The sequence below is a fragment of the Gekko japonicus genome, unplaced genomic scaffold, assembly GCF_001447785.1.
Source record: "Gekko japonicus isolate JY-2015 unplaced genomic scaffold, Gekko_japonicus_V1.1 scaffold2055, whole genome shotgun sequence".
Taxonomy (NCBI): Eukaryota; Metazoa; Chordata; class Lepidosauria; order Squamata; family Gekkonidae; genus Gekko; species Gekko japonicus.
Window position 1 is genome coordinate 256,539 of NW_015173733.1, and position 16,042 is coordinate 272,580.

At 43.8% G+C, this 16,042-nt stretch overlaps 1 protein-coding gene across 1 annotated transcript in view; it reads right to left on the reverse strand.

The window, feature by feature from the left end:
• GRIN2B (glutamate receptor, ionotropic, N-methyl D-aspartate 2B) overlaps nt 1–15,116 on the reverse strand; it is a 168,626-nt gene extending 153,510 nt beyond the window's left edge. The window contains exons 1-2 of the mRNA XM_015423426.1: nt 15,079–15,116; nt 14,442–14,556 (exon numbers count right to left, since the gene is read on the reverse strand). Coding sequence (XP_015278912.1) covers nt 14,442–14,556; nt 15,079–15,116 — 153 coding nt within the window. The remainder of the gene's footprint in view (nt 1–14,441; nt 14,557–15,078) is intronic.
• Between the last annotated feature and the right edge of the window lie 926 nt (nt 15,117–16,042).

Below are 16,042 nucleotides of genomic sequence, written 5' to 3' on the forward strand. Positions count from 1 at the left end.
CAGCATCACCCCGCGCCACGTACGGTGAGCAATTACCCCCCCCTTTCGTTATTGTGACTGTGATGAATCAAGACTTAGGCACTCGTGTACATGTAAGACTTATTGACTCGGGGTGTACCAGAGACTTGATAAACCCCTCCTTGGTAACGGGGTTGGGGCCCCCAGTGGAAAGGTTATTGGACCCCATAGTATTCACTCAGATGGACGGTTCTTCTATGAAAGAGCCATGTAAATACCAGACTGGTCCATTGAGAATGGGAGCTGGGGACCATTGGGAACACCAACCATTTTGTATTATCCCTGCTGCGAGATTCCCGCTGGTTCTGGGAAGCCCCTGGTTAAATGACCACAGCCCACATATCTTGTGAGACGAAGGGAGGGCGTGTTTCATCTCCCCCAAGTGCCAGAGCTATGGCTGGAATCCCACTTGGGGTCCTACCCCTCCTGATGAGCCAGTACGGGCGTGCCTGGCAACGGAAAAGCTACAGGCCATTTACCCAGCCTATTGAGACTTGGCCAGGGTATTTGAAGAAGAGAAGGCTGACGAGTTGCCTCCGCACCGCAATACAGACTGTGCCACTGAGTTACTGCCCAGGCAAAAGTTGCCCAAGGGTAAGCTCTACGCCATGAGCCCCACAGAGAAAGAGGAGCTGAGGCGGTTTAGCCCGGGAGTTTATATGCCCCACCTCCTCCCTGTTTGCCGCTCCCGTTTTGTTTAGCAAAAAGAAGGATGGGGATCTCCGCCTTTGCCCAGATTACAGAGGTCTGAATGCAGTCTCAAACATGCACACTTACCCCATCCCCCTAATAAAGGATCTACTGGCTAAGGCGGTTAAAGGAAAAATCTTTTCTAAACTGGATCTGAGGGATGCGTACTTCCGGGTGCACATAAGGGAGGGGGATGAATATAAGACTGCTTTTAATACCCCGCTGGGGCAATCTGAGTATTGGGTCATGCCGTTTGGCCTCCAGGGGGCCCCTGGAGTATTCATGAACCTGATCAATGAAGTGTTACACAAGCACCTGTTCGGGGGGGGGGGCTTGTTTTTTTGGTTGATGTGTTACTGTAATCCAGATGAACCGTCACACATTAAGTTGGTGAGGGAAGTACTTCAGACTTTGTACAAGCATAAGCTGTTTGCTAAGCTGTCCAAATGTGAGTTCCACAAACGGGAAATAGACTTTTTGGGTTACCACATATCCCCTAGGGGTTTAGAAATAGATCCGAGTGCAGGATGTACTGTGGTGGGAAGTCCCTTGCACTAGGAGGCGACTTCAATCCTTCCTCGGACTTTCGAATTCTTATCAAAATTTCATCACCAATTTCGCCCAGGTCAGCCTTCCCCTCACTGACTTACTCAAAACTAAGGGGAAGGGACCGGAAAGCACAAAGCCTGGTGCTCAGGTGCTGTGGTCCTCAGAATGTCAAGCGGCTTTTGACAAACTTAAATCCTTATTCACATCCGAACCTGTGTTGGCCCATCCAGATGAAAACAAAAAATTAATTGTGTACACATCGGATGTGGCGATGGGAGGGTCTATCGTGCAAGAGGGAGAGGATGGTAAACTGCACCCCTTGGCCTATGTCTCATGGAAATTTAATGTCACAGAGCGCAATTAGGCTGTTTGGGATAAAGAGGCTGGGGCCATCCGGCTCACCCTTTCCACCTGGAGAAATTGGTTGGAAGGGGCAAGGGTGCCATTCGAGGTTTGGACGGATCATAAAAACCTCGAAGTTCTACGCACTCCCCAGAATCTTAACGCCAAGCAACTGCGGTGGGCTGACTTCTTTTCCAAGTTTCAATTCACACTTCACCACCTTCTGGGGAAGGCAAATTCCTTAGCTGACGCCCTTTCGCGCCTCCCACAACACGAGTCAGAGGGAGGGAGTAGTGGACTCGATGTTCACTCCCACCCAACTGGAGGGGGGCGGTCGTCACACATAGTAAGGCGAAAGCGGAAAAGAATGCTGGAGGGAGGGACTGGGCCACCTAATTTGCCTCTGCCTTTTCTGACTCTGATCGTTCGGAAATTGAGTTGGATGGGGGTCTCGAACAGAGGCAAGATGGTTGCTGGTATAAGGACCATTGCCTCTTCATCCCCAGGACCCTGCGCAGTCAGGTGATGGCAGTAGTTCATGGATCTAAATTGGCGGGTCATCTTCGCTACCTAAAGACTTTGCATCTTTTACAAAGGCAGTTCTGGTGGGCGGGCATGAGAAAAGATATTTCTTTATATGTACAGTCCTGCCCCACTTTTCTCATGTGTAAACCCTGACCGGGAAAGCCTCCGGGACTTTTGCAACCTCTGCCGACTCCTACCCGGCCATGGGAAGTTGTGTCTATGGACTTCATCATGAATTTGCCCCCTAGTGGGGGGGAAGACAGTCATTTGGGTGGTTGTGGACATGTTTTCTAAGCAAGCACATTTTTTTTCTCCCTGAAGCAATTGCCTACTGCCAAGCGGTTGGCTAAGTTGTTTATACATAATATTGTCAAACTCCATTCGATCCCAAAGAAGGTGGTCTCCGATAGGGGGTCTCAACTCGTTGCTAAGTTCTGGGGTGAATTGCTGAAGGCCCTTGGGGTTGAACAGGCCCTCAGCAGTGCCTACCACCCAGAAACTGACGGCCAAACCAAATGGGTTAATCAAACCCTCAAACAATTCTTGCGCTGCTTCACTAATTTTCAACAGGAGTTGCTCCCGTGTGCAGAATATTGCTACAATAATGCGGTTCATTCGTCCACAGGGGTCTCCCCATTTCAAGCAGTCCATGGCTATAAAGGTTCCCCCCTTCCCTGGTTGCCTACGGATGCTCCGGGGGAGGGGAGCATTGAGGACTAGTGGTGCCAGGTTAAAGATGCCTGGCCGCTCCTACAGCAGACATTGGACAAAGCCAAGGCTTCCTACAAAGCCCAGGCAGATTGTAAACGTCTCCCAGCTTGGGAGGTACAAGTTGGGGACAGGGTGTAAGTCTCCACTAAGAACATAAGACTATTGCAACCTAGCCATAAGTTAGGTTGGAAATTCATAGGTCCTTTTGCTGTTGTGCAGAAAATCAATGATGTCACTGTTGAACTAGACCTTCCTAATGTAAAATAGTCAAAAGTGTTTAATATTCAGACTATCAATGGATCTTGCTCTATTGGAAAGAAGAGATTTCTTTGCTTTTAAAAACCTTTATTTCTAAGGGTAAAAGGTACACTGGATAACTACAAATAAACATAACACTAACAGCTACATTTTCTAAGCTGTCTATAGTCAACAATAACACAGAGATAATGGAGAATCTGTCCTTCTTCTCGACCCCTAGAAAAGGAAGTCCCCTGAAAACAAACAACCAATCTGTACCACAGTAGAAGCTACTTTTCCCAGGCTAATTCCCCATTGGCTTACTGCCAGGTATCACATGCATTTCCAACACCTAAGACATTTAAACATGTCCATCCTGTGTTTCACTTTTCTCTCCTCAGGAAAGATCTGGGGCCGAATGTCTGGCGCCCAGCCTGGGCCCAACCCCACCCCACCCCGCGATGGTGGATGGACAACCGCATTTTGAAGTTGCACAGATCTTGGACTCTCGCTTTAAACATAACTGCCTGTATTATAACGTAGAATGGGTTGATTTTGGCCCTGAACACAAGGAATGGGTTTAGCCTCTGTTGTGCGGGCTCCTCGCTTGGTCCGCCTCTTCCACTCTCACTTCCCCAACAAGCCAGGGGGGGCCTTGGGGGGGCAGGATGTCGGGTGGTCCCACCATGGGTTTTTTTCCCTGACTCTGGAATGTGTAATGCTCTGCAGCTGCTTCTCGCTTCTGCCTCTTATCTAGCTGTTTGCCTTAAGCGTGCATGGCTTCGGTGCAAAACCTCTGTTGCCTCCCCACTCACGTCTGAACTGTTAAACAGTTCCCCACATTCCACATTAATTGCTTATTGGCTTCTATGTGTCAGGGGGTGTTGTATGAACCCACTATAATTACTATTGCCATTTTGTATGCCTCATTCTTGACTCAAAGAGTCTAAGACAACTTTACCTTGCTCGGATCAATAAAGCTGAACCTGTTTAAGGACCTGCTGTTGATGCTGAGTTATTGAAGTGCCTGACACAAGTAACATTCTGGGTTTGTATGTAAAACCTGGTTTATCAACTTATTTCCTCTCTCCCACCTCCTACCAGTGAGGACATTTTTATTGATTCTTCCTATACTACTGCATCTGTGGCCATAAAGGGAAGTACAACTGGTTTGTGAATTCAGACGTAACAATAAGCCACAATTAGTACAAACTGTGGTGAATGAACCAACTATAAACCCTATTTTGGAATCTCGGTTTGCTGCCAAACCCAATTTTCTGGGCTGACTGCATTCAGACATCACAACTAAGGAAGAGCAGTTTATGCATAAGGGTTTATTGCAAAATCTGAATGCAGTCTGAGACAATAACTGAACTTGCACAGAAGATTTACATTGCTCGAAATGCAGTCAGTGCAGTTCCATACTGGACTCACTGCAGATAGTGTGAACATCTGTATTTGCAGAGCCTCTTTGTTACAATCAGATGCAAGGGACACCAACTACAACTTCCATTAAGGTACAAGCAATTCCTGCCATTAAAAAGGGCTATTTCGAGTAGGCCTTTGCTACTTTCGATCTCCTGACCAGTGGTAGGACTGCCCACTTTTAAACTGCTCCATTAAGCTGTCCTTTCAACATTAGTTTGATCTGCAGCCAAGATCAGCTGATGCTCTGTAGCTCCATGCCATGAAAAGTTTCAGCTGTCCATTTTGCATATTAAATAAGGACATTTTTTCCCTGGCCAGTTGGCAACCTTAACTAGAGGATCAGCTTCCGTACACCATAATCCCAGCCTATTTTGAACAGAAATTACCCAAATTAAAAGCCGTCTAGTAAAAAGAATCCTCTGCATTTATAACATAACAAGGAATAAGGCCTGTTGTGGAAATAAACGTGATAATTGGTATTAACTATGTACTGGTTTTTAACTACTGTAAGCCGCCCTGAGCCGCCTTGGTGGGAGGGCGGGGCAAAAGTCCAACAAACAAACAAACAAACAAACAAATAAATAAATATAAATACAACAAGCTCTAAAAGGAGGCTCAGGGTGGGTGCCCTGGCCTTGGGCACTCAGTGTCAATTTGCTGTGGCAACCTCAGTAGGGTATAATGACAGAGAGCTTACTGTTTTCTCCAGGCAAACTGATCTGAAGAGCAGTTGTAATTCTGAGTTATCTCCAGCCCTCCCCTGGAAATTGGCAACAATGGTCCTCCTGGAGGAAATGGCTGATTTGGAGGGTAGAGTCTAAGTCAGCGGTTCTCAACCTGTGGGCCACGACCCCTTTGGGGGTCGAACGACCCTTTCACAGGGGTCACCTAAGACCATCGGAAAACAGTAGCAAAATTACAGTTATGAAGTAGCAATGAAAATAATTTTATGGTTGGGGGTCACCACAACATGAGGAACTGTATTAAAGGGTTGCAGCGTTAGGAAGGTTGAGAACCAATGGTCTAAGTCATTGTACCTGTCATGGAGGTAGCAACTCTATCTCCTTCCCAGCCAACCATAAACATATTGTTATCTACCCCCTGACTTCAGCTTTCCATCTCCCTACACACATGTGGAGCCTCTACCTAGGAAAAGTACAATCTTTCTCCTCCTCAGTGGGGACCCAAGCAGGAAGGGAAGCAACCTCAGCAAAGTATAATGACTCAGAGTCCACCCTGCAAAGCAGCCATTTTCTCCAGGGGAATTGATCTCTGCCGTCTAGAGAACAGTTTTAATTCTGAGTAATCTCCATCCCTCATCTGGAGAATGGCAGCAATAGTTCCCCAGGAGGAAATGGCTGGGTTGGAGGGTGGAGTCTATGGCGTTGTACCTGTCTGAGGTCCCACTGTTCCTCAAACCCCACCCTCTCCAGGCTCCACCCCTCAAATCTCCACTAATTTCCCAACCCAGAGGTGGCAACTGTATTTCCTTCCCAGCCAACCATCAACATACTGTTATCTGCCCCTCTGACTTCAGGTTTCCATCTCTTCCACTGCCCTGTAGCCTCTACCTAGGAAAAGTACAGTCTTTCTCCACAGTGATGACCAAAGCAGCTCACATCATTCTCTTCTCACCCTTTTGATTTGCACACCAACCGTGTGAGATAGTTTAGGCTGAAAGTCTGTGAGTGATCTGAAATCACCCAATCAGCTTCCACAGGAAGAACCTAGGTCTGGAAGACCCTGCTCTGAAATGCTAACTGCTACATCACACTGGCTATCTGGGGGGGGGGGCACCTCAGCAGGGTATAATGACACAGAGCCAACCATTTTCTCCAGGGGAACTGATTTCTTCCATCTGGAGAGCAGTTGTAATTCTGAGTGATCTCCAGCACTCACCTGGAGATTTGCAACACTGGTTTCCCAGGAGGAAATGGCTGGTTTGGAGGGTGGAGTCTATGGCATTGTACCTGTCTGAGGTCCCACCCCTCCATAAAACCTACCCTCTCCAGGCTCCATCCCTCATATCTCCAGGAATTTCCCAATGGAGGTGGCAACCCTATCTCCTTCCCAGCGAACCATCAACCTACTGTTATCTGCCCCTGACCTCTACGATCTGGAGAGCAGTTTTAATTCTGAGTGATCTCCAGCCCTCACCTGGAGATTGGCAGCAATGTTTCCCCAGGAGGAAAAGTACAGTCTTTCTCCACAGTGGAGACCAAAGCAGCTTACATCATTCTCCTCTTCTTCTTTTGATCTGCACAACAACCCTGTGAGGTAGGCTAGGCTGAAAGTCTGTGACTGGTCCGAAATCACCCACTTAACTTCCACAGCAAGAACCTGGGTCTAGCAGACCCTGTTCTGAAGCGCTAACTACTATGCCTAGGGTAGCCATCCTCCAGGTGGAGCCTGAAGATCACCAGGTATCACAACTGAACTCCAGACAACAGATCTCTCCGCCCCCCATAGAAAATAACTGCTTTGGAGGGTGGGTTCTGTGGCTTTCTATTCAGCTGAGGGAAAACATAGTCCCACAGAGGCCTCTCCCCTCCCCAAACTCTGGCTTCCTTAGACTTCACCACAGAACATCCAGGAACTTCCCAACCTGGAGCTGGCAACCATAATCAGGAATAGCCCCAATGAGTTCCTCACTGTCAGGCTTCCCAGTCAGAACACTCAACAACGTTCCTTCAGAAGTTTTAGTTTATTGAGAGTTAGAACTTGAGACACCATGAACTCTTGTGTCAGGAATGGCGGGAGACAAAGTAGCCTGTACAGTTATACTCCCTTCAAACCAGACCCCCTGATGCAGTGAATCCAATAGGCAAGCACCTGAAAACTCAGGCAAAATACAACAGTTACTTTCCTAGTGGGAAAAGCGGACCCAGCAGAGCCGAGCCTTCAAGGACACCAAACAGATAACAGAGTGCAGCAGATGAGATGCGGGGGAAGGGAGGGTGAAGAGGAGGAAGGGAGCTGGGCACCCCACACAATCCAGACCATGGCAACATTAGCTGACACTCACAAAGGCCTGGAAAGGGCTTCCTTCCTTTGTCTTTTTACTGACAAAACCAAGCTTGATTGCCTAGAAACAGCCACTGAGGGAAAAGTCCCACAGGAGCCAAGATGGAGAAGTGTCTTATTCAGGAGAGACAGCCATTTTGATGGTTAATTCTGTCAGGGAAGAGTGTCCAGCCTGGCAGTGGGTGGGGGAGAGAAGCGAACCCAGCATCTGGCTAATGGCACGCGAGTACCCTTGAGTGGCGGTTGATGAGCCAATGGCTGATGGAGCGCACCACACAGCCAATGGGAGAGCTGGAAATGGCCAATATGTAAGGGAATTATATATATAGGATTCCTTTAAATATAATTGCAAACATCCCGAAGTACTACTATCTAATGTAACCACTGATGAGCCTAGGAATTGTCAAAAACTCCACAGTTTTACCACAGAGTTTAGGTCAGTTCCTAGATAGGTCCCAGAATTGATGCCACACTATAGCCATTTATTTTCTTTAATTTTCCCCAGAGTGGGAGTGGGAAACACCTTGTCCCCACCAGGGCTCTGGCAACCCTAATTCCATGTATCATATGGCAAAGTTTGTTTATACCTATGCTCAGTTATTTTCAACTGTGGCATAATCTGCACAAAAAAGAAGCAAATGGAAGCACACACAAAATGCTGTTACCATCCTTATGCCATATATGTTCCTTTTTTTACCCAGAAGCTTAAGTCTGGAAATCTGTGAACTATGTATGCCATTCATCAAAAGGTCTGACAACACTTTTCAGAAGACATTATTAGTGACTTCCTGTACAATGGAGATGAAAGGAGAGGAGTTGTATTTGTTCTAAAAAAGATTTTTATGCAATAAGCTTAAGTGAACTCATCCAAACTACATAAGTATTAAAAAGTGTTAGTAATTAGCTGGGATGTGTGGGATCTGCCTGAGGACAACCATTTCCCTATGAAAAAGTAGCCTGAGTGATGCTACCACAAAACTATTGTATAGATCCTTTGTTTACACACACACACACACACACACACACACACACACACACACACACATCTATCATTGCAGATTCTTTTTAATTTGTGGTCCCTAATACATTTTGCTAGTATTAAGGAAAATGTCTTTGCTTCTCCCAAAAGCCCTTGGCTAAAGAGGAACCTCCAATTTCTTTTGAATGCTGCTGTAGGCTAAATTCTAGTAATTAGACATTTCAACTGATGAAAGAGAAGGACCAGCCTCATTACTACATGACAGAATAATGTGGAAGAAAAGTCTGAGAGAACATTTCATTAAATGTAAATGATAATCCCATGAAATCTACTGATGTGTCAGCAGGGATTCCTATGAGATTCCTCTAAATGGAGACTTGACTCTATTGCTGCTTTTCATGCCTTCCTCTACCCTACATAACCCTGTATGTGCTCCTATATATAAGTTTCTGTATCAATCTGCATCAGGTTTCCAGTCTACCTTGTTCAGGGCTAAGCAGTTGTAGAAAACACGAAATTGCAGAATATACCAGAACATTCCATCTCTGTATACTATAGAGACGTTTGAGCTCCAAAAACCTGTGCTTCAGTGTCCAGGGATAACGGGGAACCCTACTGACTGCATAACCAAAGAATTTTATATCAGAATGGCAAACTTCCTGCCCATCATACTACTACTTTTTTTTTGGGGGGGGGGGGTGCCTTCAACAACCAATTTGTCTCTAAAGCACAAATGTGCAAAAAAGCTCCTGTACAAAGTGTCTTTGTATTGCTATTTGTTTTGCATATGCTTTTGTACTCTCTTCTCTCTATAACTGCTCAGCTCTGTGTATGGCTCTTTGGGTTAACTCTGTAGAAACCCTTCTTTATCAGGCTATAATACCATTGCATATTTGTGCAATTTTCCTTAAGAACTACAGCTTCCAATTTAAACAACAGGCAGGTAATGGTCCTCTAAACAGGAGGCAAGAGATCAATGACAGGATCAAATGTTCACAATGTGTACTCCACTGCTGGATCTCCCTTCCAAACTGGAACCCTAACAATCCACATCTCGCATATTTAACAATGCATAGATCACGTTTTATTTAAACTAAGAATTAAAGGTGTTACAACACATTTTGAATGGTCATTCCAGGCCCCTTCCAGGACTCAATCCTGAAACAGACTCCCTGTTACACAGCAGGAAAAGCTGAAAACATTTCTCTGATAAAGGCCCAGGGGCTAAGGAAACTACCTATACTGCCACACCTTGAACCTGAGGCCCTGGATTTAGAGGGCTTTGCAGAGGAAGTCAAATCAAGAGCAACCCTGACAGAAACCTCAGACAATATTCCAGCCCCAGGATCTCTCAACCAAATAAGGGGAGACCTGAAGTCCACAGCCCCCTGGCTCCTCTTGCAACTGTCAAGATTGTTGGAGATGATGAGCCTGTGAGGAAAGGGCCCTGCAGAGAAGTGCCTCGCTTGCAGCCTGCCACTGAGCAAGACTACGGCTTCTGCACTTATAACTCCTGAAAAAATCACGGCCTAAATAGGTTCTTGAAGGATGACACCCCAGAGACAACACACAGAACAATCAGGGCTGCTTTCCTCAAGGACAATTTAGGTCTCAGTCCCGGTTGGAATCAACAGCTTTGTCTAGATCGGCTCATAAACAACCAATGCTTGCCAAGTTTCCTGTACTAACTCTCTGGCCCAGAACCCAGTTCTGCACTGGGGGGCAGCCCCATTGCTGAACATGCAGTTAACTTGCTGGCCCTGGTGCTTCTTGCTTCCTGCTCCTGAGGAGTCATTTTTCATACTCCAGCATTCTGCCAGCTGAAATCAAAACAAACACAAGAAAATATAAAACTGCCAAAATACAGCACTGAAAGCTGACTTTTATGGACCTGAGACATAACTAATCCTGTATTTTTAAAAAGTATACCAATCACTATAATCTTAAGAAGCTGCTTTGTGCTCAGAAAAACCTCACAGATAATACAGAGATCGGATCAAAAAGATCAAGTAAATCTTTACTGTATTTCCAGAAGTTAGTAACAACTGGCTTCACAAGTGGTGAATTTTCCAGAGAGGAATGTGTAAAAAAATGCAACTAGTCTTAATTAATCATAAAGCCACAAAGATATGTCATATGACCAGAATAAGATATACTACCTGACAGTTGATATGCTAGAAAACTGAGATGATAATGTTTTCCCGGTTGTAACAATGTTAAACAGATGAGTCGGAGTTTACATAGGTCAATCATCTATAGAGTTCTCACTTCTAACTAGAACAGCTAGACTACGTATATCCTTGTTCATATTTATCACCATACAGTTCTCTTTAATGTGAAGCAGTATCATTACACACATGTAAACTATGGGTCATTGAGACTGATTTTGCATAAGGAGCTGTGCCGTCGTTGCACCTCCCTTTGCCCCATTTCCATTGGTCAATTTCCCACTTGAAGCCGCGTGGCCGCATTTTTACCTGCGGCTTCGCCTGATTTTCCCCGCGGTTTCGTGATCCTCAAAAAACAGGATCACAAAATCGCAGGGAAAATCAGGCGAAGCTGCGGGTCAAAATGTGGCCACGTGACTTCGAGTGGGAAATTAACCAATGGAAACGGGCCAAAGGAAGGCACGACGGCGGTGCAGCTCCTTGTGCGAAACTAGCCTGAGTTAGAGAGGTTTGCCCAAGCTCACAAAACAATCTGATAAACCATTATTCCCACATTCCATTTTAACCTGCTAATACACAAACACATTTCTTCCTGGAATGGATTTTCTTTTCTATATCAGCACTAAAGGACTGAAAGAAAACATGGCATTAAATCTCTCCAGCAGTAATGAATCATAGATCCCTATGCACAGGGGGACATTTCATAAAACAGGGGAGAACAATTTAACATTTTACACAAAGAAAATCGGTAAAATCAACCACTTTCTGATCAAAGCCCATGAATTATATAAACTGCTGGATAAAGTGTAGAACTTGTTAAGAGGATCATTCCTTGTTTTGAAATGGCAAATATATGGGGAGAAAGGAGTCACTGTATCCAAGCAGTCTTCTGCATTGATTATATGAGTAGATTAGTTCTATATAATCCTCATGGTCTCGTCCTTTTTCCATTTCTCCATAATTCCTTTTTGTACAGCAACACTCCAAAAAAGCAATCCTTCATGAGAAGAGAAATCATAATGGAAAGGGAAAAAGAAGACATGAGATATGCACTAGTTTTCCTCAAAAAAGCTCCAAGGAGACTTGTCCTACTAATGAAGGTCAGCAAAATGTTGAAATTTTCAGTGCTTTCTCACTTCTGTTAGAGAGACTGGAATAACAAATATCTAATAACAAACATTTCTCATAACTTATTAAAAGACTGAAGACCCTGCTGAGATGTTGCATCCTTGAGATGTGGCATAACAGTGTTCTGCCAAGTATTTTTGGCTTACAGAAAACAAGGATACAGCAGCATATGATGCATTCTACCCTACTTAGAAAGCTGCATCACAGCATTTAAGAAAAAACATAGTATTTGACAATTTCTTAATTTATGTTCAAAAACTAAATATGGTGGCACTTCTGGATGAAATAATTATGTATCAATCAACTACAAATTGTTAGACGATGTATGCAGACATATTTCCATGACTTTGTGATTTCTGGCAAAGACCTGGAGATGACAACTGTAAGCTCTAGCACATTGGTGGCATTATCTTTGTGAGCAAGCAGAATTTTTAGCTTGTGCAAAAAGAGGCAACCAATTTACTAACTGGGGTGGGCCACCAGGAGCATGAAATTTCCATTTTGGGGGGGAAAAGATGTGTTGGCCTGTAAGTATGTATGTATAACCAGTATTTCCCATAAAGAAATTTATCTAGTATGGAGTCTGCTCTTTCGTCAGTAAGAATGCTCAGGCACAATGCTTGAATTTACAGATCAGTATAAGCAATTGCATGAAGAAAATGTCACACTTCCAAAAGCAACAAGATCTACATTGATTGATTTATTGTCCTTGTGCCTTGCTCTACCTTTAAAGAGTTCAAAGCTGCTTGCATATATACCCCAGCAGACTCCCACCCAGGCAGTTTAAAGGGCTTCTGCAGTAAAACTTTATTCTCTGGGTGAGTGGACTAGGATTGTTACCAGGTCAAAACTGAGTAGATTAGCTCCATCACCAAATCAATAATTTATATGCAAACTCAAACAAATAAAAAAGCCCAATGCAACTGGCAATCACAGAGGTATTTTCCACAGCCTGCATACTCCCTGCTCTTCTGGTTGGAGTACAACAGTCCTTGAGCAGTAATCTCCAGATCCAGCGACCATGTTTTTGCAGTAATGCAGTTCTACAGCCACACCAGTTACATCAAATAATGATGTAGTCACAAGCATTTCAGTATGGGTTACATCAAGCATACTGGCAAAAGTCGCTTTAAGAAAAGGGATCACTGAAAGCCCTACATATTCTTCTTCCGTTTCTGCAAGAAAGCAGTAAGGGGACAGGGTACTAGAGGGTATTTGCAGGGTTCAGAAAGTTCCGTGAAACTGATAGGACCTTGGAGACTATGAATGAAGATCTTCTAGCAATGAGACAAAATCACATGTTCCTCCTGCTGAGGCCAGATTCATCAATATCTTCAACATAAATAGTGCTAAAAGGGGCTGCATGTTATTCCAAGATTGGATGGAGCAGCACCTGATCAGACGATCTATTCCTTCCAAAGAAATCACAAGGAGTTAAACCCGACCCACACATTATCCACTTGTCTGCATTGCTTTTCTTGCGGGGCATCTTTCATTTATTTTCTTTACAATATACATGAAACCACTGAAACCAGGGAATTAAAAGGGACAGTGTTCTGAGATGTCACCAGTCTACTGGTGTTGCATTGTTCAGTCAGCTCTACATGCTTTTCTTTGGGCATTTATCTATCAATGGGCATCTCAAAGCCATCAACATTTCTGACCACGACAGGAGACAACTGATTGTAGCCACGTCTTACTAAGGTATGTATAGTTCTGGTAAGCTAGAAAAAACATCAAAAAGAGCTTTCAAGTTAGCAAAAGAAAACCAGAATTTGTCAATATGTGATTTGGGTGTTTGTTTGTTTTTTTTAAATTTCACCTGGAATTTAATATGGAGATGAAGATGTAATCAGTATCAACTTTTTATTTCCAAGTTATTTGAAAGGTGGGGTAGGCAGGACACAACACAGACAGGAAGGAAAGCAGCAACCTTCCAGGTGCTCACATTAGATTCCCCAGTTAGTGAATGCCCACTCTCCAACTTTCTATTTTGGGGGAAAGATCTGAGAGAGGGTTTTCACTCTGCAGCTTCAGGTGGTGAAAATAATTATACCTTATTATTTGAAATATAATATTTTAAAATAAAAAATAATACAATAAAATCATTATGGGAGGGTTTCAAATTTGCATACAGTTCAGAAATGACCATATTAGAGATGAACAGAGTTTTATGAAATGAGCAACTCACAGCTGCTGTTCAACAGGTCCATAATATTCTGTAGAGGGTAATTCTGGCCTGATTACATATAATATCTGTACTTATTATTGGTATTGCATGAGTTGTGGCTATCTCAGGGCATCTATGAGCCTCCAGTCAGAGGGTCAATACAGCCAATTCAATGAACATTAAATATTATAAGCTGAATTCCTGCATTAAGTCGTTTAAATCTCATTGACTTCAATAGGACTGAAGTAGCTTAATTGCATAGGATAGCAGCCACAGTGCCAAACTAAGTGAGGTGCAGCCTTAACAGAGAATGTCCATGTGTTATTTGTTTAACCAGTAACCAGCTGTTCCAAATAATCAACGGAGATGTTAAAAAGTGGGACTGTCTACTTCTTGAAAACCAGCCCTTGGAAGGATATCTCTAGCCCTCTATCTCCCAATCCTAGTCTGAAAGTTACCAAAGTTATCCTACCCTGTCCCACGTTCTTGACTTGGTCAAAAGGATGATAACCAATTTGGGGTGCATCTGGTAGCCGTCCTCACTGAAAGACAAGTTCCTTCCTTCAAAGGTAACATTGATCAGGTACCTAGGGGAGAAAGGAAATGGGAAAAATTAGGATGCATGGGTTCTTCACTAACAAGGCTGCCAGGAGTCTCTGTCACAAGAATATACAATTTGAATTTTAACAACACTGTGAATTCATCTAATATCCGGCTTGGATCAGCCAGAAACTAAACTGAGAGACAAAGAAAGGGAAAGAAGAAAAGAGGAACAAATGTAATACATGGAAATAAATACTCCCCAACCACCCCCTACAAGTAGAGCAGATGTCCCCCATCTAATGGACAGCACACTGCCAATATGATAATCAGTTTCTTCTACGGCTCACATCAAATTCCTGTTATAAATGTCCATCGATACCATATTAGTGCAAGTACATTATTAACAAATGACTGTAAAAAATCAATAGCATCATGTGAACCTGAGGAAGAAGAAAGAATATTTTACCAGCCTTGTTCCCGTGCTTTTAATAGAAAACTGATAAAAAAGAAATTAAACATGTGAAACTTTTCCCAACACTGTATCTCTAAGCCAGGAAAAACTTCACCTGCTTAAACTCACCTGAAGTTCTGTGCTCACCGTCATCATATCATAAGCACCGTGCTAGGGTACAAAACAATTCAGAGAATCCACAGAAAACAGAGAAGGTGATGAGAGCAGCTGAGAGACAGGGCCAAACTACACATTGTGGATTTCGGTGAGTTATGTCAGGGGTCCCCACACCAGAGTCACTTTCCCCACAACATAACAGATGAAGAGAATGTCATTTTAAAAATTGGCAGGAGCCCAATTCTGTGGGAACTATGCTGAGGGGGAATATGGGCTCCTGTCTTCTCTTCCATGCCATTTTTCCCAGCCAGAATGGCCCCAGCAAAACGTTATTTGCATAACTCTGGAACTAAATACAAACCCTGAATCACCAAAAAAAAGATAATGCACAGTTAGGCCCACAGTTAAAGGAAGATGGGGAATTACTCTGTTCAATCCCTGGAGAGTTGATGCTGATTTTGAAGAGTAGGGTGGGATTTCCAAATAATTGCTCCCTTCTGCAATTCCTTGTTGACCCCTAGCATACAAATTTATTAAGTTGGCAAAAGGACACATAAAAGGTTTAGAGTTCCTCTTGTGAAGTCTGCTTTTAATGTAGGGTCTTAAAATATTCCATTGCTGTGACAGTTCTCCAATTTGTGTATTTTTACTTATGCCACTGGACCAGAAAATATCATTATGGACTTGTCTAAAGACAACCCCTCATATCAACACACCTTACACATATATCTATGAAGAAAGACATAGGGGTGTCAGTAGAAAATTAGATAGATATGGAATATGTGCTTGTATGATGTGTAATAAGCCTAGGCTTTTCCCATTGCCAGATAAGGAAGGGAAACACATAGCTTAGGATCATAGTCATGTTGCACACACAAAAAAAGCAAATGGAATGTCATCAGACATTTCTGGATGCTGCATTGCTGTCTTCATGCCACATTGCCAGCCTCATGTCTTAGGGT